The sequence below is a fragment of the Danio rerio genome, chromosome 14, assembly GCF_049306965.1.
Source record: "Danio rerio strain Tuebingen ecotype United States chromosome 14, GRCz12tu, whole genome shotgun sequence".
Classification (NCBI taxonomy): Eukaryota; Metazoa; Chordata; class Actinopteri; order Cypriniformes; family Danionidae; genus Danio; species Danio rerio.
Window position 1 is genome coordinate 35793169 of NC_133189.1, and position 25725 is coordinate 35818893.

General features: G+C 36.5%; 1 protein-coding gene across 2 annotated transcripts in view; it reads right to left on the reverse strand.

Moving 5' to 3' along the window:
- The window catches only part of gpc3 (glypican 3), a 296516-nt gene that overhangs the window by 113688 nt on the left and 157103 nt on the right, over positions 1–25725 (reverse strand). For both annotated transcript variants that reach the window (XR_012389405.1, NM_001305618.1), the window contains exons 4-5: positions 15507–15649; positions 5830–5955 (exon numbers count right to left, since the gene is read on the reverse strand). Coding sequence is in view for 1 of the 2 variants with exons in the window: in NM_001305618.1 (NP_001292547.1) it covers positions 5830–5955; positions 15507–15649 (269 nt within the window). In the remaining variant the exon portion in view is untranslated. The remainder of the gene's footprint in view (positions 1–5829; positions 5956–15506; positions 15650–25725) is intronic.

Below are 25725 nucleotides of genomic sequence, written 5' to 3' on the forward strand. Positions count from 1 at the left end.
TTATGATGAAGTGCAATAACAACGGGTTCTAAACGCAGCTTTATTTACATAAGGGGTGGTTGTACAGGAAAGGGTCAACAGCAGCAAACAGCGCATAGAAGCTAATCCAAAAAGCATAATCCAAACGAGCAGGCAAAGGTCAGGGCAGGCGGCAAACAAACAATAATTCAGAAGACCAGAAACCAGGATCAAGAACTACAAGACTTAGCAATGGTTGAGTGTGGGTCTGGTGCTTAGTGTGTAATCAGTGTTGTGACAGTTGTGACTTGTATCTCAGTTTGACTGTTAATAGCTTTTATGTTGATTAGTGATCATTAAAAGTTACTAAATGACACATTTAAGATTTCTCAAGATTTTTTAATACATTCTCAGAAAAAAGGAGCCCTAAATGGAATATATATATTAGTAACTTAAAGTACATATATAATTACTGTTCAACAATTACTGTCCTATCTACTCTGATGGTCTATGTTGTTATTTATCGAGTAGTGCATTTATCTTAAGGCAGAAAACAATGATTTAGAAATTAACACACATTAACACACACACACACACACACACACACACACACACACACACACACACACACACACACACACACACACACACACACACACACACACACACACACACACACACACACACACACACACACACATATATAGATTGTCTTATTCAAAACACAAAGGTGTTGCCCCTTTAAGGGAGACAGGTGTTGGATTTGTTTACTTTTGAGTGTGCTCCATTCTCTGTGTATCAGTTTAGTTGCAGAGTCTGGTATGTTTTAAGTAGGTCCACACGGAGTCTGCGCACGTGGAAATCCACATATTTTTAGGCCATCATTGAGTCTATTTTATTTACTTGTGTGCAAATTTATATTTATTCAGTTTTTAAATTAATTTCAGTAATATTATTAACTAATATAAAAATGTTAAATTGATTTATTTACAATACAGTTTGTAACGTAATATTATCTGCCTTTTAGTATACTGATGAGAGACTTTATATGAGAGATATTATATGACAGACTTTGTTTACCAAAAAAGTAGATCGAATTAGATTTGCATTGTAAACATTAAATTAGTTAAAAAGGTATCAATTTTTTATTTCATACATTGAGTTTGTTATGATACATCCAAAATCATTCAGCATAAATCCACAGATTTTTAACAAAATTCTGCGCAAAAAATGTCAGCAGATTCTGTTTGGCCTTTTAAGCCTTAAATAGGAATAAGAACCAAACAATTACAGTAACTGTAACAGTGTAACAGTGTAACAAAGTTAATAATATTCCACTGTAAAAAAGCCTGGTAAGGTTAACAGTGTACAGATAATAGAAAATATAACAATGGCTATATAAAAATATTAAATATTTTCAAAAAATCTAAGCATAAATAATTTTATGGTAATTATTTCTAAAAAAAATCAGACATGATCCTTAAAATTTAATCCATTTTATTTTCTTAAAGTGAGCGAAACTAAAAATTAAAAAAGAAGATGCAAGACAGGAATTAACTGGATGGTGAAAAGTGCAAGAATGGAGCCTGGCTAAATAACAATTTACTAAAACAATGGCTAAATAGCCATTTGGCACTTGGTTAAATAATCAAGTGGACAATTTGTGAAAAAGGAAAACCATTTAATGGGAAGTTACAACATTTTGGTTAACGATTAGGATTTCTTTGGAATAACGTGCTCCAACGAAACAAAAGACTGAGCTTGAGCATTTAGACAGTAAATAGAATCCATTTTGATTTCATGTTGACTTTAATGATCACTTCAGTTTGGAGCTGATATTTCCAAGTCATTAGTATGAGATACTGAAGCTCTTAAAGCTTTTCTGTTTGGGTCAGAGATGCTCAGATTTATTGTCATTCACCAACATTAACTAGATTTGGACTGTGGGAGAGTGCGAGAGTTATGGGACAGAAGCACGAGGGGCACAGGGAACTGAAATATGACAATTTTTAAATTGGGTTCCAAAGGGCACGTGGAGAGCCAGGCACAGAGCGAACAACAGAAAAAGTGCAATTAGCCAGGCACAGGGAAGCCTCCACACCACCTGACATGAGTTACCCTACAAAGACCGCATCACAATTCACACCCTGTTGCCTGTCAGATTGAACTGGAGTCAGCCAAACTCATTAGATACACACACACATATACAATCATGCGCTCAGCTACCAGCCACTTATGCTGTCTCCGGTTTATTCAGAAAGCTTTTTAGGCTTCAAGATTTGTGACAAGCTCGGGGGCAATATCTACTCGGGGCCATTTTGAGATTGTAGTAATATTGGAAAGCATTTAGGAGGTTGATTCTATTGTTATATATGCTACTTTTACCCACTTAGTAAAAACTGTCAGAATAAAAACACTAATAGTGAGTGTGCGTGGGTCATAAATAGATAAAAGCCTCGTTCATCCAGAAATAACTTATATTACAGAGCAGTTGGTCAATATAGCATTCTAGCTATACTGAATAGAAAAAAATTCTATGGCGAGGCAAGATCCTTTATAATGGTGCAGGTCTTACAAGTACTTTTACACTGTTGCTACTGGTGTTTTCCACTGGTTCATCAAAAGGAAATACACCCAATTTTAGACCTAAGGGAACCACAAAAAAGGCATTTCAATCTGATGCAGAAAACTATTTTAGTCTGAAGAACTCACTTGGAATGCAAGTTCAGCAGAAGAAGATCCACTAAAAAATACTTTCAGCAGAGGAAGAAACCCCTTATGTGAATTTGTTTAACCCAAGGATTTTTTTGTGAGCTTTTAAATGTTCTTTAACCAATTTTTATCTATTAGTGAGGTTCTGGCTCCTTGCCACTTTCTGCCACTTCTCCTGCTTGATTTGAGTCAGTGGACATGCTCTTCAGTAAATCGTCCTTCAACAGTGACTTTTTATTGAATTTAGCTCAATCAGTTTTAGCACTAGAACTACAGAGGCAGTCATTTTGACTGGATTTAACTTTTGTAATTAAATAACTTTGTTATTTAATTCAAAACACAAAAGAGTTCTGAGTATTTCTGCCTTGACATATGCATTTCAGCATCCACTACTTTTTCCAGTGCCTTTGAATATATATGCTTCTGTTGCTTAGCAACTTTCTGATAACACAAAATCTTTGCTCTCCTGCTTGCCAGACAAAATGAGGTACGCACCTTCACAGGCATTCTAGTAACTCGTTTACAATTAAAGGTTATTTAATAAAAAATATTGTATTTTTAAGGTAATGACAGAATTAAGCTCTAGATTTCTGGCAGTTTCATTGCTTATCTAACTAACACTTGGTATGTCCTCTGAATGTTCAACAAACTCTGAATTATGGATTTTTGTACTATTTCTTATATCTTTCATTATTACGAAGTTGCTTTGACACAATCCACATTGTAAAAAGCTCAATAGAAATAAAGATGACATGACCTGACGATAAATTACTTTAACGCAAAGTACTACCTGCTTCGAATGGTTTTACTCAATTGAATGGATGCTATCAGTGGATATGTCAGCTGATAGATATGGGCCAGTAGAGGCCTTCTGTTGTTAGGCTCAGAAGGCCAACACATCCACTTGGTTGATCAGTTATACTAAAAGAGAAGACTCTAGATTCAGATTTTTTTTTTACATTACTGAGACGGTTGGGTTTATGGTTGGGGTAGGAGTAGACGTTAATAAAATACAGTAACAGGAAGTTTAATAAATAATATAAATAATTCTTGTTAATTTCTGGCCGCAGCCGTATGTGATCTATAGCTGATTAAGCATGTGGATAGATGATAACAGCCTTCTGAGCCTACCAGTAGGCACAGAAAGCCCCTACTGGCCCTTATCTATCAGCTGATAACCACTGATAAAACCCATTCAATCAAGTGATAACATTTGAATCGGCTGAAAGTACTGTATATCTCTAGAAATGGGATTTCCACCAAAGTATATCACCTGAATGGTGATATCTGCCAAGAAAGATCCCTTGTAAAATTGAAGATCCACCATAACAGCATTTCAGCCAAGGGGAATCTCCTGTAAACCGATTTCTGTCAAAGTATATCTCCATAACTGCTTTCAGCTTCAGGAAGATTCACCTCAGTGCAATTTCAGCCAAGGAGGATCGCCTAACATGATTTCTGCCAAAGAATATCCCCAGTAACACAATTTAAACCTAAGGAAGATCCCCCAGAACCCAGTTTCAACTGAGGATGATCTTATACTGTAAATACATTTTCGACAGTAATGAAGTACCAGTGATGCCAATGAATAACCTTATTTTTAAGAGTGAATATTGTGAAAAGGTGCTTGTAAAGAAAAGTAAAGCTGGATAATATATAAGATTTAAGACTACTTTTTGTTTTAATATAAAATTAGTATCAGAATACGTTCAAAGAGACCTACAGGTATACATCAAAAAGTGCACCATGTTTTCTCTATTTTACAAAAGCATTATTTTGTGTGTTCACGTAAAAGAGCTTTTGAGTTCTTTATAGCAAATAAGTATTCAACACATCCCCATTTTTCTCAGAAAGCATATTTCTGAGGGTGCTGTTGACTTAAAATATTCACAAGATGTTGGTAACAACCCAAAAATTATTTAGGCAAAGAAACAATAATAATTAGTTTACAAATGAAGTTATGTAAAATAAAATGAAATGATACAGGAAAAAAGTATTGAACACATGAAGAAAGGGAACCGTAGAAAGGCAGTAAAGGCCCAGAGAGCAGCTGAAATTTCAGTTGTTCTTCAGCGATCCTCTGCCCTTCATCAGTAAATTAATATTAGCTGCTTCAGTCCAACATCTACATTATCAGAATGGTGGAACCAGTGTGGACATTTGAGCAAGACAATGATCCAAACCACAACCAACGAAAATCTCAAATACTTTCAGAGAAAGAAAATCAAGTTGTAGAATGGTCTAACCAGTCACCTGACTTGAATCCAATAGAAAATACAAAATAAAGCTCAGATTTAATAGATGAGACCCACAGAACCATCAAGATGTTTTACACTCTGTTAAAGTCTGTGAGAAACACACCTGAGTAACGCATTGTTTCATTCTTCATATAAGAAGTGTCTTTAAGCTGCCATCACCAAAAGGCCTTTTATATGAAATATTAAATAAAGTACATTTTAATAGTTTCATGCATTCTCCTTGTGTCATCATTTTGTTATTACACATGACAAATTTTTTCATATTTTTCCTTTGTTTTTTTTGTATTGTTTGGGTTTTTACCAAAATCTGGTTTCATTTCAAGCAGCTCCTTTTGAATATTTTCCCCAGAAAAACAAAAATAAAAAACAAGATATGTTGAATGCTTATTTCCCCCACTGTAAGTAAGTTCTTTATGCAAACCTGACACATTTTTTCGACCAAATCAAAAGTAATGTTGTACAATGCATTCAATTGGTTGGACTCGTGTTATATTACCATCAATCATATTTTCATCAGACACCAGACTGAAAAATTCTTCCAACAGACAAAAATCCTTGGGAAAACATGAGCTTTGAAAATTAAATGTGACCTTAAGCTATTCCAAATTATTTATCAGGCTATACTCATTCCCTTGTGCGCTCATTTTTATTTACACATGCCATGTACCTTGGCAAGGCTCCAAAGTAACCACAATGATGTGGAACAGTTATTCTGCACCGCTGCAAGCATACAGAAGAACTATTAATCTTAGTTTACATGTCTGCAAACTGAATGACGCCACCTAATGAACTTACTCACGTTTTAATGAACATCAATGCCCTTACTTTGAGCTGTAGGAGTCCACAATGAAGGAATGTAGAGGTTACATCGCATCAATGCTCCCACAAATGAATTACTCACTTGTCTGTCATCTCCTGTCCGTTCCAGCAGAGGGAGCTGTTCAGCGATGTCGGCTCTTTGCTGCACAAAGCTTCTCCGAGACCACTGTAGAACTGACTGAAGCCCCTTAGACCCGAGATAAACTCCCTGCATCAGACAGAGAGGAAATTGAGAATGTATTGAGTGCAGGCGAAAGAAGAAAGAGGAATGGGCTTCAGTGAAAATTGAAATTAGATGGTGTGCACAAAGAGACAAGATTAAGAATCCAAAATACTTGGATTTATGAGAAAATGTAGAGGCTTAGAGAAAGAAGAACGACGAATCAGGAGAAAAAAATAGAGTTGGGGTCAAATGCAGTGTTAAGCACGATCTACTCCATTACATATCATTTCCTGTCGGGCTAAGTTGCTTTGAGATGCTTTGATTTTAATTGACATTACCTACACACACTCTCTCACCTGCTCATCAGAGCGAGGGAACGAGAGAGAGGAACCGTGCAGGACAGAGGGGGCAGAAGGCAGCTCAATGTCACTCACACGGCAGGAGACAAAGCCTGTGTTAATGAGCTTCTCTCTGTCACCATCAGCCTGAACACACACTTACCTCAGCTAACAGCCCAAACACACAAACACAACTCATACACAAACTGCCACACACAACGACTCAGACACCCACCTACTCAGACATGTGCCACCTCAAAGTTTGAAAGCAACTTCCCTTAGTAACTATGTTTTAGATGATTCATATTTTATAAAGTCCTTTTTAAAACGTTGTGGTCGGTAAAAGAAATTAAAACTTTTATTATTTAAGGATGCCTTGGTAACATTTTATAATAACATGCATAGAATCATGGTTACTAATGAACATGAGGAATGAACTTATTATTAATGATAACAGCATAAGCAACATCCAATAAAGATATTATTGGTTACTTTACTTAAAAAAATGATCCCATTTTAACTTGAAACTGTTGACTTATTTCAACACAGGCTCCTTGTGAAAACATACCCCATTATACATTGCTGGAGAGCAAGAATTATGTAGCCAAATGTCTTTAAAACAAATGCTATGGCTTCTATTTTTTGTCCGCGCAACTAGCTGACTGCATACCTCCGGACGCATTTTCCGCTGTTACTAGTTTGTCCAGTGGCTCGGCGCTTACATTGTTGGACTTGAGACGCAGAGAGAAGTTGACTGCGAAGAAGTGGTTCAAGTTCGACAAAGAACATTCCAAAAAGCAGATAAAACATAAACAAAAGGCAAAAAATAACATAAACAAGCAAATAACAGGGTGAAAGCGCGGTAAGATCTGAAAATGTGGTAAAACAGGGTCAGTTTGTGCTTTTGAAAACAATATCGGTTGGGTTTACGGAAGGGGATGGGTGGGGGTTTCGGTTGTTCGCTCAGTCAGTGAACAGCCACAGGTAGATTTATTCGAACACAGCAGGCTTGGATTGCATTCGCAACAGAAATTTAAGATCCAAAAAACTGTACACAGCGGCGCCTGTTGGGTTCGTAAAAACAAAAACTGCGAAAGAAAAAGATACCTCCTGGAATGTATTTCACACTGTCCGGAAATGTATACAGGGGTACGTATCAATAATGAGCCTGGGTAGCTTAATTTTAGGAATTTTGCACATAGTTCGTTTACTTAATAATTTAAAAAATATTAAATTAATAAAATATTAAATGATTTAGTTAGGCGACGCAGTGGCGCAGTAGGTAATGATGTCGCCTCACAGCAAGAAGATCGCTGGTTTGAGCCTCGGCTGGGTCAGTTGGTGTTTCTGTGTGGAGTTTGCATGTTCTCTCTGCATTTGCGTGGGTCTCCTTCGAGTGCTCCCAACAGTCCAAAGACATGTGGTACAGGTGAATTGGGTGGGCTAAATGTCCATATTGTATGAGTGTGTGAGTGGATACTTCCCAGAGATGGGTTGCGGCTTAAAGGGCATCCGCTGCGTAAAAACGTAATGGATAGGTTGGCGGTTCATTCCACTGTGGTGGCCCAGGATTAATAAAAGGACTAAGCCGAAAAGAAAATTAATGAATGAATGAAGTTATCAAAAAAAAATGAATTGTGAAGAATTGTGTTGTATCAGTTCATTTTAAATATGTAATATGAACAAAAAGCAAAAAATATGTTTTAATGTATTCTACAGTCATTTCAAATCAGTCAGTATTTTTACAGTGCATTTGATTAATATTTTGATAAAATACAGGGATGCACATGAGTAATTTAGGGCCATAATAGATTAAACAGGGCAAATTTGAACAAGTGCGCAATTCCAACACAACAGTATTGTGCATGAACATTTCTTTGGATTATTTATTTGCAATGCACAATAATAAACAACAAAGATCTATATCTCATTTACATATTAACCAACACAATAAGTGTAGTACAAATTAGCATATAGTGGCAAACAAGCAGAGCCAATGCTCATAAGGTTTGGGTCATCTCCAATATATTTTCTCTAATGGAGGCAATGGGGGTTATGACAATATGTAGAGGTTGCAAAGGAAATATGGGTTATGTCAAGTCAAAGTTTGCCTAGTTCATGAAATAATGTAATTAACACAAAAAGCTATGGTACAAGCATTGAATAAAAGTATATTTTTATTTTATCGATGCCTGTTAATTAATTTATTTGTTGGCCAAAGAATAAGGATATACAAAAAATATACAAGCTTATTAAATGTGACACAAGATGTACATTTTGACAACTGTTTGTGTTTTTGACAGTTTAGGAGAAAGGAGAGTTGATCGCATGAGGGAACTAAGATTGTGCTGGTATTATGTGACTCAACCTAGTTATTGGTTGCAACTTGCAAGCAAATTAAAAATGACAGATTTGACATATTATTTTCAGATTATATGTTCTGCGCTACAAATAAATATGTGAAGAAAAAAATATTCTACCTTACACAATGTGCTCTCTGTTCTCCACGGCGCTGCATACTAGCAACAACAACTGCAGCCGCTTCAAGGGCAACCATTAGGACATGCGTTTTTAGGCATTAAATAATGGCCCAAATTTCCGTAATTTAATGACTGCAAATGTTAGTAAATCATGTTGCGTGATTAATTTAAATGCGCTCCTCCCATAAAAAAATCTGACCCGGACACTCCAACTAATGCATAGCTGCATACAAAAATAGCTGTGTTCATGTCTTATTAGCAATATTTTGTTCTGCATTTTAGTGTTTCCTGACACAGACATGTTTTATTTCCAAGAAGTCAGTTTGTGCTAGAGTAATGTGACCCATTAAAGATAACTATTTAATATTAGGAATAAATAATAATAATAATACATTTGCCCTATAATGTTTTTAATAAAGTAGTAAATAGAATAATATATAATCTACAATAACACTATTATATAAAAAAGTGAGATTTAAAGAAAATGGTAATTATTTTATATCACATATACATTAAAATATAATGTTAATATATTTCTTTTTCCCCTTTCATTTTCAAATCTAAAATCATCAAGTTTTCATCAGCGAGAGTGAAGTGAGTGTGAAGTGTCTCAGTAAAAGAAGTGTCACATTTTCACCTTTTCTCTAAAACTGACAGCCACAGCCTGGATTTCTGCTCTCAGTCTGGATGGACATTTTATAAAGTATCACAGTTAGTTGATCTAAAACGGGTATTTTAAGGCAACAGCTGTCAACTTTGTCAGTCTGAAGCATATTTCTTATTTCAGTCTTGCATCACTTTACATATAATATTTTAAAACTGCAAATGAAAATGTTATGACAGTATGTCAAACTATGGATTCTTCTGATTTAATTATTTATAAAATAAAGTAATCATTTGCAAAGATACCATAATGATTTAACTTTAGGAACATTATTAAAGAATATAATATGCCATTATGGTTATGGGTTTTGTTAATCCCACTTTTTGATTTACAGTGTACAAGTTATACATTGAATGCATTGCCAGAGAATGTGTTTAAAAGACGAGTAAGCTAGGCGGCACACAAAAATTTGTAAATCAGAAACTATTGACATTTACCTACTGTAAGGTATTTATGTAGACAGAAGCACTGATTTAAATAGGGTTTGATGTGTTTTGTCTTGTTGCATCCTGCAGCTTGCATCCAATATAGATAAAGTGTTACAAAACAGCAGTGTCCATCTCTATTGTATAATAGGAACAAGATAACACTGCATTTGGTTAAAATACTGAAATATATATTTGGCAACTATATTTGTAAACTGTGATTTATAGTGAAATTATGTTACAGTATGTAAAAACAATGGAAAGTAAAAATATCTATGGCAAGAAAAGTACGGAATAAAAATTACTGGAATAAAAATAAGTTTTCAGCAGTTCATTGGTTCTTCCTTGTATTTTTGTTTTTGATTAGCAGCTTTAAGAAGTCAGAAACATTCCTTGTGTTACCTTGAATATGCCTTACAAATAAAATGATTGAAATGTTGAGTATGTATAAAGGTTTTACACGGTGTAAGTACAACTATGCAATATGCTTCAACATAACACTAAAATACTTAAATAAAGAATGAAGATGTCTTGTTTGTTCTGATGGAAAATCAGGGTTATTCAATCAAATATTGATTTATTTTATTCATTTATAAAACAATAAATATAAACATGTTACAAAGCATTTATTTGTTATTTAAAAAGTTACAAATCTGTAAATGGCAATGTCAATGTTCTTAAGTGTCATCCTTGTGTTAAACAAGTTTAGCTTTTTTACATAAAAAACAATATTTAACCCTGATTTTCAAGCACAATCACACTGTAAAATGTTGAGTTCCACATAATTCTTTCATGTTGTCCCAACATCAATTGATTTACCTAACTTAATAATTTTTACAAATTTAAGTGGATTTAACATTTATTCGCTCGTGTCACAATCTCAGGATGGATGAGGGAGCGAGGACTTAAATGCAGTAAATTAATTGGGTTTATTAAAAATGCAAATAAAACAAAAAGGGCACAAAAACAACCCAGAGGGGTAAAACATTACCAAAACAAAAACAAACAAACTGGTCTGGCAGGAAAGAGCAGGGCTGGACAGGGCTGGACAACATGACAGGACAAGGGAATAATCAATGACAAACTGGCACAGAACAGCAGACATGAGGAGACTATAAGCAGAAATAATTAACAAAAACAGGTGATCTAAATAAACTAATATTTGGTTAACAAGGAGGGTGGGACAAGACAACAGACATGACAAAAAAAGACAACACAAGCCATGTGCTCACATAAATTAAGACTAGAATTCGCAGCTAATAAGAGAACTCATTAACCGTGTGTTCTGATGAACATGACACTAAATCACACAGTATTGTATTGTGTATGTATTGTAGACACCAGGCTACGTGCTTAGACACCAACACAAACAGAATGCAAAAGAAGAGTGCACAATAAATAAAAACTCTTACCGTGCACACACACATGCAACATGCATGTTTCATCCCAGCGGCAACCAAAACCAAAACCAACTGGACTGAGACGCTGAGAATGAAACACCACGATGCAGACAGAACAAACACAACCACAAGGACAAGAGAGCGCATCCCGAACACACCCGGACCTTGTGCGCCCACATCAAGCAGGAGCAAGCACAGCGCTCATACAAGGACAGATAATGACGAGAAATATGAGTGCTCGACTTGAGAAAACTAAACTAAAAACTAAAAAAATTCTCTTAATGGAAATATTTTTATGACCGCATTAGCATTTTAAGTAACCCATACCAATATACAGTAAATCCAAAGAAGTTGGGAATTTTACATATTTTTACACATTTTTATTATTATTATTATTATTATTATTATCATTATTATATAAAACAATATATTCATATATAAATATAATATATTATTATATATTATATTATATTATTATTTATTATTTCATGTTTTACTATAATTTTTTTATTATTATTATTATTTTAGACATTATTTTTTACACATTTACTTAAACATTTAAACATACAACTTACACAGTAATATGATATTAAATTGTTAAAGGCTTTTTGATTATGTTTTCTCTGATAGAGAAACAAGTAGAAAACAGCATGACGTCCTGTGCTCAGAATCACGCAAACACAGACTGTTTGAGTCAGTTTGTAAGACCCCAAAAAGGTCAATGGACATCCTTAGAAAATCCTTGAAAAAAGCGAAAGTGAGCGTTTCAGAGCAGCTGAAGTGGAGAATCTATTACAGCATGTCAATGCTCTCCGCAGAAGATGTGAGCTGTATGAAGAGGTGCATGAGAACAGACTCCTGCAATTCCTCTTCCTCACATTTATTATTCATTTATTAGATTTTCACTCTATTGACTTGCTGTCAATCCTTTACCAATGATGCTTTGCAGTCCTCTTATAGTGGAGTGTTTATAGCACTTGAAGACTCTCAACAGATTCAAATGCAGCAGGAATGTGTGCACTTTCAGCTGCTGATTGTTGATTTTAAAAGCTTAATGTAAGAGTAGTGAGGTCATGCTAATGTTTTCTTAATGTTTTCTTTCTTGCTTAATAACAAGGTCAGCCATTACAATCATTGAGGCAATTAAGCATAAAGTAAAAGTCTTTTCATGACATTTCTAAATAATATATCTCAAACATTTGCTTTCACAAAAGGTTTGTCAGCTGAAACTTGGTTTGCAACATACTAACACCAAGCTAAACTTTCTATACCTCTTTGTCCTGTTGTCGGTATTACAAGTGTGTCAGAAATAGACTGCGCAGTTGCTCATTAAATTAATCAAAATATGGAGCTTTTCACACCACCGCAATCAATCGCAGCACCACAAAGCAGGATTTATTTTTACAGTATTTATTTTTTCCCTCATCGCCTAGTGATGAAATAAGCCATCCAATTAGATTTGAGCTTCATTTGTATCAAATTTTCCACTGGAATATGCAGTTCTATACATTTATATAGCACTTTTCTTGACACTCAAAGCGCTTTACACATTTTTGAGGGGAATCTCTTCATTCACCACCACTGTGACCACCACCACCACCTTATTTTGCCAGATCGCACACCACACACCAGCTGATTGGTGGAGAGGAAACAGAGTGATGAACATGAGGATGGTTAGGAGGCCATGATGGACAGAAGCCAGTGGGCAAATTTGGCCAGGATGCTACATTTACACCCGTACTTTTTTTTTTGAAGGACATAGAATTTTTAATGCTCCCATCCAGGTACTGACTCTAAGCATGTGAGAGTTGCACAGAGATAGCTGCCAGCTGATTTATAGCTGTTGGCTGAATTATTATTGTTTTTATTGTTATTATTGTTGTTATTATTATTATTATTATTATTATTATTATTATTATTATTTGATATGTACAAAGAGAGAATGTCGAGTGTTTTTGCAGACTACAGTGAATTAGTCTAATTATATAAAAAAGAACTTTACCATTAGAAGCTGGTTATTTTTAACAGACTATGTTTATAAAAGTGATTTTTGCATAATATGTTATGATATCATATGTTATTAAAGGGCACTTAGGTTATGGCAATGTGATTAAACATTGATGACTTAAATAACAAAATTAATAAACAATTTTAAAAAATATACATAGAAATCATTCACATTAAAATTACAATTTTACACTGCAAACTTTAACTTGATCTGACAAGTCACAACAAGAATAATAAAGATGTATTTCTAACCGTTTTTTAACAATATAAGAGAATGGCATACATAGGTCACAATGTCACTTTAACAATATTGGCACAGAAAAATTATTTCAGTGGAGTCACTTTCAGAAAGATTATATCAGATATTAGAAAGATACTGATTTCCCAGTGTTGGGTTGCAGCTGGAAGTGCATCCGCTGTGTAAAACATATGCTGGATAAGTTGGTGGTTTATTCCGCTGTGGCTACCCCTGATTAATAATGGGACAAAGCCGAAAATAAAATGAATGAATGAATAAAAGATATTGACAGCCAGTTACAATCAGTTTTGTTTTACCCCTTGTGCCTTTAAACGTCTCTCAAAAACAACACCAAAGTAGAATCAAACATTAATATCTTAAAATGCTTTCACTGGCAAAGATTTCTTTGACAGTATCAGTCATTAACCAAAATTATTTAGCAGTTTGCATAGGGACAGTATTGATTATATATCTACACATTATATTATACAGGATATATACATTATAAATGAAAAAAAAATTATTATTGCTTTCTGTCATGATGCAGTGTTACATAAAAAATAAAGAATACTAAAAATCACTCACACTAATTAATTTTTCATCATACTGTATTCATACAAACCACTCTGACACTGATACCACATAATTATAATCACACAATTTTAATTTGTTTGGCCTGCAGTGCTCAAAAGCACAAAACTGGATAAAGTGAGCATTTGCTCTACGAAAGAAGAATTTCAAGTTTTTTTTTTAATAATATATATTTGAATTAACACGGTCAAATTGATAAAATAAAATTAATTTAAAAAAATTAAAAAGAAATAAATGGGTTACATATATAACTACATATACTGTATATAACTAACTAGCATCAGGAAGTTCTCAGTAGGAAGAACTTCCCCAACATTATATCTTATTAGTTCAGTAAAGTCACAGTCCATTGAGACTATAATCCCCTTTCCTCCATGTGTTCAAAATAAGGAGAAAACTTCTATCACAGAAATGTAAGGCTCTGCCCTCTTGATTTTATCTGCTCCCACAGGAGCTTATTTACTCATTGAGTATGATTCAGAAAACAATTGTTTAAACAACCCAGGTTCTTTCTAAAAATGTATCCTTATATACATTTTTGGAGACTGCCAAATACATTCCAGGAGGTTTTTCTGCAGTTTTTGTTTTCGCGAATCCTGTGTATGCTTTTTCAGATCTAAAATATCTTTCGTGAGTGCCATTCGCGCCTGCAGTTTTTGCCTAAATCCACCAGAGGTCGCTGTCCACTGTTTGACTGACTGTATGACTGAGTGATTGACTGACCCCACCCTCTTCCTTTCCTAAACCCAACCAATTGTATTGACTGACCCACCCACTCACCCACTTTCCTAAACCAACCAACAATTTTCAAAAGCAATCCAGAAAAAGAAAGCCCTCTGATTTTTACCATGTTTTAGATTTTACCACATTCTCACCCTGCTATTTACTTGTTTATTTTATTTAGTGGCTTCTGTTTTTGTTTTACCTGCTTTCTGGACTTGAACCCCAGAATCATGGTCAGCTCCTCTCTGTGTGTAAAGTCCGCCGACGTACATAGCAAGCTAAGGGAAAAACTGGTAAAATCGGGAAAGCCGCCCATACAGAGGAAAGCGGTCAGCTGGTAAGAGCGAAAAAGGAACGACGTCATACCACCCCGTAGCGTTCATTTTAAAAATGAAATGCAGACAAACGTAGTTCTAGCTACATTATTGCGATCTGCCGAAACATATATGGGCTACGTTTTCGAAATGAGCCTATGTTGCTTTTAAAAGCGTATTAATTAATCTGAAAAGTAACTTGAGTTATATTTTAAAAAAGTAACTCAAATATTATAACTTTTTTTTAAAGTGATATTATTACGTAACTTCTGTTACTTGTAATGCGTTACCCCCAACACTAGTTATATATAATATATACTGTATGTTTATGGTAGGCTAATCATCCTTGGAGTATTGGTGTAAATCGTATTGAATGTTAAACATTATATATTCCAAACACTGAATCATAACTATACCTGCGGCGTCCAAACAGCGTCTCATCAGGGTCAAAGTTCATCGGAGGCCGATTGTGGTTCACGGTCGAGGCAGATGTGTGTTCAGCAGACACCGGCACGGCCCGGGATACCCGCGGGGGGGCATGCACGCACATTCCGCTCACCTGTAAACAGGACAAAAATCACTCTTTTACACAATCCTGGAAGACGTCCAGCTGAGAAAGCAATTAACGAGACAAACTGTCCCCAGCAAAACTTCCACCCCGTTCAGCTAATTGTCTGGCTGACGGTGCCACAATTGCCTCTGTTTGTTTATTCGTTTGAGTTGGATGACAATGGGATTTACATAACAAAACGAGGCATTGTTGGGTCTGTCAGACGCTCGTTCAATAATCATAACCCTCCGCAGAAAGTAAACAAGCCTCTCGTTCCCCTTCTCATGCGCGCTAAATGCTATTGTTTTTATACGGGACGACATCATAACAGTAATACCCCGCTCCCATGCTGGCTGTGGGAGATAATGGAGTCTTGCCATTCTTTCAGGTGCAATAAAAATGCAAATGCCTCTTAATGTTTGGCTTGTGGTTTAATGATTTGCCGCTGGTTTAATTTCCCATGGGGGCTGGTCTAGGAGCGTAATTTTGCCATGTAATGCTTGTGGCGTATTGTGCCTGCTTGTTCATGAATGAATATATCTGTGTGTCTCGGTAAACACACGAATGGGAAATTCCGATGGGACGCAGGACATGAGATCGATAGTACAAGGACATCTTCATAGCTGAGTTTAACAACTTTTTAACATGTTGGGAGACATCAGAGGGTGGGGACGAGCGGGTTTAGCCTACAGTCATTCATAAAATTTGCACACACCAACAAATACACCGACAAACTGCTGTTGAGCTAAATGACATGTTTATCAGAGCAGATCAATAGAAGCTCTTACTAGCAAACAGCCCAGGGGAGGGTAAATAGATACTGTTGATGTGTGCATGTGTGTTTGAGTGTGTATGTGAACAAGATTAAGAGAAAGAGCAAAAGACACAGTACTAGACAGAGACAAAAGCCGAACGGCGGAAGATCAGATCAGAGCGTCTTGACACAAATGTAATCCTGACGCAACATATTCCAGGAACTGCAACACTCTCTACCATCGCTTTCCTGTATTTCCTCAGGTTACAGGGTTTCATGCTCAAATGCAAACAGCTCAAATGGAAGCTACAAACAAAAATTGCTAATGTGGGCTATTGTATACTTAAAAAATAGACAAAAATTGGTTAAGGTAAGCAAACAAGTGCTGATATTCCGAACAACAGCAAGAGCTACCTTTTTTCACTGTGGACTGTACAATTACCACATTATTTTACTTATGAAACCTTGTTTTTATGGGCAGCAGAGTGGCTCAGTGGTTAGCATTATCATCTCACAGCAAGAAGGTCTTGAGGGTTTGAGTCCCGGCTAGGTCAGTTGGCATTTATGTGTTGAGTTTGCATGTTCTCCGTGTTTGGACTGGATTTTCTCTGGATGCTCTGGTTTCCTCCACAGTCCAAAGACATGTGATATAGGTGAATTTGTTTTAAACTAAATTGGCCTTAGTGTATGGGTGTTTCCCAGTACTGAGTTGCAGCTGGAAGAGCATCCGCTGCATAAAACGTATGCTGGATAAGTTGGCGGTTCACTCCACTGTGGCGACTCCGAATTAATAAAGAGACTAAGCCGAAAAGAAAATGAATGAATGAATGAATGATAAATTCTGCTTTATCTGTATCATGAACACACTTGTTTGTAGATCAAGTTTGACAGTTTTCTGCTGCTTTCTAGTCATTTTTCCCATTGGCAATTAAATCCAAAGATCTAAAACAACCGCAAAAACTAACCCACTTCCGCATAGCAGAATAAGGTCAATGAACACGGCACACTAAATCAAATTTTTAGCATCGTTCTCCAACAGAACAATTATTAGTGTAGTCAAAATAACAATTTTTTTATTTAATTTAAAATAAATATACAGCAAGCAGATGAAATTATGTACACAACGCAGGTTTTTATTAAATTGTTATTTTAAAAATGACCAAAAATTCAAATTCTGAAGTTCTGTGTAGATCTTTTTGCACAGCTTTGATCTTTTTTATTACTGTGACTATTTAAAGGTGCATCATTAAATTGATTATTGGAACAAATCATTCTTTTGTTGCTAAATTAAGTCTAGATAGGATACAGCTGTGGATACACAATATAGCATCATTTTTGTGACACTGTATAACAATAATTGATATTTTTAAATTACTGTGACGGTCGGTTTGGATTTGGGGTAGAAAAAAAAAACAATTTATAGGGAAATTTATAAATAATTCCAAGGCGATGCAGTGCCGCAGTAGGGAGTGCTGTCGTCTCACAGCAAGAAGGTCGCTTGGTCGCTGGTTCGAACCTCGGCTCAGTTGGCATTTCTGTGGGGAGTTTGCATGTTTTCTCTACGTTCGCATGGGTTTCCTCCAGGTGCTCTGGTTTCCTGTGTGTGTGTGTGGATGTTTCCCAGAGATGGGTTGCGGCTGGAAGGGCATGCGCTGCGTAAAAACATGCTGGATAAGTTGGCGATTCATTCCGCTGTGGCGACCCCAGTTTAATAAAGGGTCTAAGCCGACAAGAAAATAAATGAATAAATAATTCTTGTTAACTTCCGGTCTGATCTAGAAAGAACCCTAAATTAATCAGGGGGTGGCACGGTGGCTTAGTGGTTAGCACTGTTGCCTCACAGCAAAGTCGCTGGTTCGAATCCTGTGTGGCCCAGTTGGCATTTCTGTGTGAAGTTTGCATGTTCTCTCCGTGTTGAAGAGGGTATCCTCCGGTACTCCGGTTTCCCCCACAGTCCAAAGACATGCGATACAGGTGAATTGGGTAGGCTAAATTGTCCGTAGTGTATGAGTGTGAATGAGTATATATGGATGTTTCTCAGAACTAGGTCTGTGTTGTGTAAAGCATATGCTGAATAAGTTGGCGGTTCATTCCGCTGTGGCGACCCCCGATGAATGAAGGGACTAAGCTGAAGAAAAATAAATGATTGAATTAATTATTCAGCATAAAACCACAAACATCTCTCTTAGAGATTTCTGTGACTTTCAGATAACCCACCACTTATAACATCAACAAGTCAGACTGAAATCAATCCATTTAGAAAAGTCATATTTCCATATTTCTTTAAAAAAAAAATACTGTGATCATGAGGTACACGATTAATCATAAATTTAATGATTAAACATATTTTAACTTTTTATTTTACACCCAGAAACTTTACATCAAAATTTGGAGGGGGGAATAAAAATGTAATAATGTAGATTGTTTCTATAAATTATTATGCAGTAAAAATATGTTGTAGAGTTTCTGCACCACTTAATAAAATAACTTTAAATAGCTACTGTAAAGCGTACGGCAGTTTACCTGACAGAGTCCCTATATTTAGCAAAAGTACTGCATGAACCTGAACACATCAAGCGCTCTCCTCCGCTCATGTTAACACACTCAACCAATAGATTGTACACTAACCATCAATGGCAATCCTGCATGTACTGTACACTCTCCAATCTAATCCCAGACTCCCACACATTGGTCCCTAATGCTCCAGTGCTGTGAGCTCATGGGAAATCATTAGTGGCTGGTCTGAAGCATGGCTCTTTCCTGCTGTAATTTACTCTGTGTTTGTGGGTCTGTGTCCCTACGGCCTTGATTAATGCGATTGGGTGTGCGTTTGTCTCTGTGTGTGCATCCGGGGGCCCTTGGGAAGCTGTGGCACAGGTTTGTGTATGTGAGACTGTGTGTGTGATTGTTTCTCTCATTAGAGGGGTATTAATATCAGACGGGCGACAGAGGATGTGCTGGCTAACAGTAACACTGAGATAAGCGGCGTCTCACAGAGAGGCTCTTTAAATATCCAATGCCTTTTATCTGCAGCTCACACAACCCAGAGAGGAGCATTAGGAGCACACACACACACACACAACTGGGGAAAACACATGCACTTCGTGACGCAATGTTTAATACAGACATACATCCTCAGCAGAAACAATGGCTTATCGGCTCAGCTGAGAATACAAGAGGAATCGAATTCTGGAGGTTAAATGACAAACAAGGCTAGAGTAGAGGATAATGCTAAGATTTGAATCAAGATACTAACGCAATACACCATTCAGCACATAAATATTTAGCTTGACAATGACCTTTACTACAGTATATCGAAGCAAGTAATATACATCTATTACATCTAGAATTTGAGGCTAATACTATATAAATAAAAATTTAAATAATTTAGTACTGAATACTCAAATCACTTTTCTGCTCTTAACTTGAATATTTGACTAACATCTCACTTAATCCCCGATCAGATCACATGATTTTGTCAGGATTTCGGCACAATTTCCTTGACGTAGGGTGTCGTGGGGATTCATAAAGGAGCATATAATTTCTCAGTTATATCTGTGAGTGCATGTCAGGTAATCAAAAAATAGGCAGCATATTTACTTATGGGTGGGTCTCGGTTGGATCAATCAGTTCAATCATTGGTTATGCAAACTTTGACAACTTTCTCTAAAATAATAAAGTGTGTTAGGAAATTTTATTTGACAGACTGGCACAAATATGCAGATATCTCCATTCTCACAATGAGCTTCTGGGTTCTTTCAGGCTTCCAACTGAGTCTGTTCTTCTGAAGTAATCTGGAAACTCATTGAGTGCTGCGAATACATTGTAAAAGCCTGTTTGCTTATTCAAATTACTTGATTAACCTAATTAAACTGAAACTCACTGGCAATGGATGATTTTGTCATTAACAATGAAAACGGTTTATATAGGTTTCTCTGAAACTGTGAATATTTCACTTTAATTTAGGCTAGATTTTATTTTATTTAACAAACCAGATTCTGCTTTGACGCTGTATACAGCGTACTGGTTTTGAAGTATGTCACCTCAGATGTTATTCGTTATTTTTGTTTATCTAGTAGATAACTAACAAAAAATACTTTTAAATTAAAATACAAATTATACAAAACAAAACTCATTTCAAAAAGATAGTGGTTATTAAGACTGAAATAAATAAAGATTAAAAAACATTGAAATTAAAATAAGAAATATTGTTATAGCAACACTTGTGACTGCTTTGGGAAATAACACTCGTCATAGACATCAGGGGATGACTTATCGTGAAGGAACATGTAGACTGGCATATTTTTACCCACAACAAGTTAAGATTTTATCAAGACAAAATTGCATAATCTGACATAGTGACTTTCCTAACCGACAAAAAAAATCATGTGATCTGACCGAGGCTTAAGTTCAATTTAATTCAATTCAATTCAGCTTTATTTGTATAGCGCTTTTACAATGTAGATTGTGTCAAAGCAGCTTCACATAAATGGTCATAGTAACTGGAACAGTGTGGTTCAGTAACTGGAACAGTGTGGTTCAGGTTTTAGTGTTTAAGTTCAGTTCAGTTTAGCTCAGTTCAGTGTGATTTAATCATTACTGAGAGTTCAAACACTGAAGAGCCAATTCATCGATGCGTAGCTCTACCAATCCTGAACCATGCGAGGCAGTGGCAACAGCGGAGAGGGAAAAAAAACTTCACCTGATGGGAGTGAAGAAAAAAAACCTTGAGAGAACCAGACTCAGTTGGGCACGACCATTTTAATTTCTCCGCTGAAAATTTTTTTTTTTTTTAATTTTAGCAAGATTATGAGTGGTGCAAAAGTTGCTAGCAGTGCGAATTAAACATTGATGATCGGATGAGTCAACTTTTTCGGTCATGTTGGTACATGCTTCAGTGAATGAAGTTTATTTATTTATTTAAATGACATCTAATTTGTTAATCAAATAAGTTTTCAGGGATTTAAGGGATATTGAGTGTATTCCTACCTACAATAGCCTCTGATAGTGGTTTTAGAGTTGTAGGTCAAACTATGTGTCTAGTTTGAACTTACTTTTTAGCTATATTTAGATACAAATGCCCATTTTACATGAAAATTGTCTCGTGAACTCTAGTGGTGCTCTAGATCTGCTGGTTTCAGACTTAATGACTTCTTGCATGATTTTGTGCAATTGTGCATTTCCAATGGCATAAACCATTAAAGGGGTGGTCAAATGTATATTTGTCTGATGTGGGCAAATGTAATCTGTGCTTGATTGGTCTGATGACCCGATCTGTTGTGATTGGTCGACTTGGTTCCGTACGAGACAGAGAAAAACGCCCACCACAGTTACCGTACGTTCACACCGAAAGCGGCGAGAGCGTCAAAGTAGTCGGAAGTCATTCATTTTCAATGAGAGCCGGCGGCGATAGGCGGCGAGGAGCAGCGCGGTGCATCTTCGCCGGCGTGAGCGTCAAGGAGAGTTGAAATGAAGTCAACTTTATGGTAATGAGCTATGACGCGGTTCGGCTGCAAGCAATCAGAATGAAGACATTCATCGATTGATAGCAGTTCAGAGAACACAGACCTGTGAACTTTGGTTCCGACCACAGTTGTTCCCAAGGGTTTGATTATTGCGGTCGCCGGATTTCCAATTATTTACAATTTTTTCCTACAGGAACATACATTAAATAAGTTACTGGCGAGTTACTGATGTTCATTAATGCTATATAAAGTTATCTTAAAAAAGCGAATCTCACGCGATGTGACAGTACAAAACAGTACTGCTGCTTCAGGATATTTCAGACATATGGACACATATTGGATAAATAGAGCAAAGCCACACCACACGCAACTTGATCTTCCATTGTTGTATGAATTTGATAAGAAGTGCGCAACATTTTCACGCTAGAAACATGTTTTATGCAGGAATGTAACTGATATGCAGCAACGGCTCCTTTAAATATGAGATCAATGTTGCGAGTTTTGACGCTCTCGCCCCAGGAGCTGAAGGCAGAGAGCGTTGTCGCCAGGGCGGCCAGAGCGACCTTGAATGCTCTCGCCGCTTTCGGTGTGAACGTACGGTTATGAAATAGAGGATGTAAGAGCCTAATGCAGTAATGCAATAAAACAATGCAGTTAAGCACCAGCATATTACTCAATTCGTAACGCTAACCCCAAGTAATAACAACGACAAACATTCACATTCACACAGTGGCAAAAGTTGAACTATTTTGAAAATTGACTGTGCCACACATGTGAGGAACAGCTGATGGTGGCCATGGCAAAGGCAAATTGCAGCGAATTGCGAGTTCAGAAACACATTTAAATAGGTAAAGGAACCTATTTAACCGTTTTCAACGTAGTTTTGGATGAAATATATGAATAGCCTTATTAAAAAAAAAACACTGATCTATAATAGATACGTGATTACAAGCCGGGTGGAGCAATTAAAAGGTACAACACACATTTAAACACATATTTTGCAAACCACAAAGAATGAGACATACAATTTTAATTACACTTACATGTTGTGATCCGGCTGCTGCGACTTCCTTTAATAGCAAACGGCTAGTGTAGTTTATTGTATCAAAAATCAGAAAAATGACAGGAAAAAACACAGCACTAGGTTGGCTATACTGAAGTATTGTTGTAAAAATGCATAAAGTCTAACCCATATTATTGTTCTGACATCCTTCAGGAAGGATTAAACGCTAACTAGGGAAGTCAAGGATGGAAGAAAGGACCAAACTAATGAAGGAAGGAAGGACCAAATGAATGAGTGAAGGACTGACCAAACTAAAGAACGAATGAGTGAGTGAATGAATGAATGAATGAATGAATAAGTGAATGAACAAATGAAGGAAGGAAACAAGAATAAATTAACAAATGAATGAGTGAATGAATGAAGGGAGGAATGAAGGAAGGAACAAAATGAATAAAGGAACGAACAAACGAATGAAGGACAGAACAAACAAACAATGGAAGGAAGGAAAGAACGAACATAGGAAGATCCCTAAATGATCACCCTTAAAGATGCTTCACATTTAATGCACTTGAGCTCAACCCTTTTTACTGCCAGAGTGGTGACAAAACAAAATTCTATTGGCATTTTTTTTTAAAAGGGAGGAGCTACTAAATTTTTTTATATATTGGTTTAGATTACATCAAACATTGACTAATATGCACATTTCAAAGCACTCCACAAGACCTTTAAAAAAGTGGAAGCCAAAATACACAGCTTTAGACAACCGTGTAAAACACTGCAGACTGGGTGAAACACTGCAGAGACTCTTTTCACAAAACAAAACAAAAAAAAACAATGCTAAAAAGTTTAGAACAGCAGCATATGCTTATGACAAGTTTAGAAGTGTAGTCGATGTTAGATCTATAGGGAGCCGTCACCGTCCCTTATTCCTGACTGAGACGTACAGAGATTTCCCCTCAGGTGTTCAGTCTGGAGGTGCTATAAGTGTGTGAAACGGCTCCAGTCTGTTCTGTTCTCATCCTCTGTGTCAGGCGAGATGTAGCTACACCCGAAGTCTGCATGAACCTCCTCATTTACAGCCGAGAGGTCAGAGAAGGAGGAGCTGCTCTCCCCCGGGTGAACATGGGCTTTCGGAAAACACATTTCTGCTCACTCTATCACTTTCATGCACCCTTAAAGTATGCTTCTCAATCTCATTTTTTCCCTCTCTCTTTCTCTTTGTCGCCATTGCTCTCTCACTTCTGCTCAGTAACTGGTAAAAATAGTGCTTCATAAATCATGCATCCTTTTCCAGAGCAAAGAGACTTTAAAAGGAGAAATGAGAGAAAGAGCGAGCACATTCAATGAGAGCTTTGATGAGTGAGATGTCACACCGCTAGATAGGAGATGGCCAAAGGGTCTTCGTACTGAGATGTAATATCATTGTTTTACAGCAGAATTAGATTCAGGGAGGAACAGGAATTATTCTGGAAACTTTTGAAGGTGATTCAAGCCAACAAGATGAAAAATGGTTGTAGGGCATTTTGACTGACATCGGTGGAAGAAAGTAAAATTTGGCTTTACACTAGGAAGTTTTCAAGTTAGGCAGATATATTTTATTAAATGAAGAAGTAAAGCAAAGTAAAAGTAACAGTCAAACTGCTTTCTGAAATCTAAATTCAGTTTGTGCATCACAGTGGCGGGGTGTGTAGCATGATCTCCTCACAGCAAGAAGGTTACTGGTTCAAGCCCTGGCTGGGTCAGTTGTTATTTCTGTGTGGAGTTTGCATGTTTTCCCTGCGTTTGTGTAGGTTTCCTCTGAGTGTTTTCTCCATAGTCCAAAGACATGCGGTATAGGTGAATTGAATAAGCTTAATTGGCCGTGGTGTTTGGTTGTGGCTGAGAGGGCATCCACTGCGCAAAACATGTGCTGGATAAGTTGGCGGTTCATCCTGCTGTGGCAACACCCGATGAATAAAGGGACTAAGCCAAGGAAAATGAATGAATGAATGAATTCAGCTCTCATTTTTGAAAAGATATTTATATTAGATCATTTCTTGTTTTAAAATTTCGTAACATTTTTTTTCAGGAAAAAGTCATGAATAAAAGCCAAAATATAGAAGTTAGTCATCTGTAGTTTAGCTCAAAATTGATTTCAATCTAGTTGTCACGATCACCAGTGATCTAGCCTGTGCAGATCGCTGAAGTGACTACACATATGCTACTAATAAGAACTACAAGTCCCATCATGCACCGCACACACACACACACACACCAGTTCCAGTTGTCTCTCTAGTTGCACTCACAAAACTGATAACTTATAATGCACTAATCAGACAGACCATATAAACAGCACTTACACACACAGACTTTGCTGAGTCTTGTTATCCTGTAGCATCACAAAGCGTTAATCCAGTCTAGTCTTTTTGTGTTTTGATCTTTGCCTTGTTTTCCTGTTATTGATTCGTTGCCCCTTGTACTGGCCTGTTTTTTGACTACGATCTAGTGGTGAACAAAGCGAGGCTTCATGATACACTGAAACAGTTTAAGCAGCAAATGTGTCAAAACTTTGAAACATTTCGAAACCCGCCTCTACAGTGATTTTTATGCATTGCATGAGTTTTTATGTATAGCAAAGAAACAGTTAAGCAAATTGAGGCATTAAACCCCACATTGTAGAGTTGAGGTTTCAAGTGATTTAGTGAAGTGGTGACAATTCCAGACTAACATGTCAAGAAAATGGGTTTGAATCTATAGTGATGCAGCTATGGATGTTAGTTTTTAAATGCTCTGTTCTTGTAACGTGTTTTAACATTGGTCTGACATCTGAATGAACACTTTGTGAATAAATATGTTTTGTTTCGGCCATAAAAAGTAACATTAT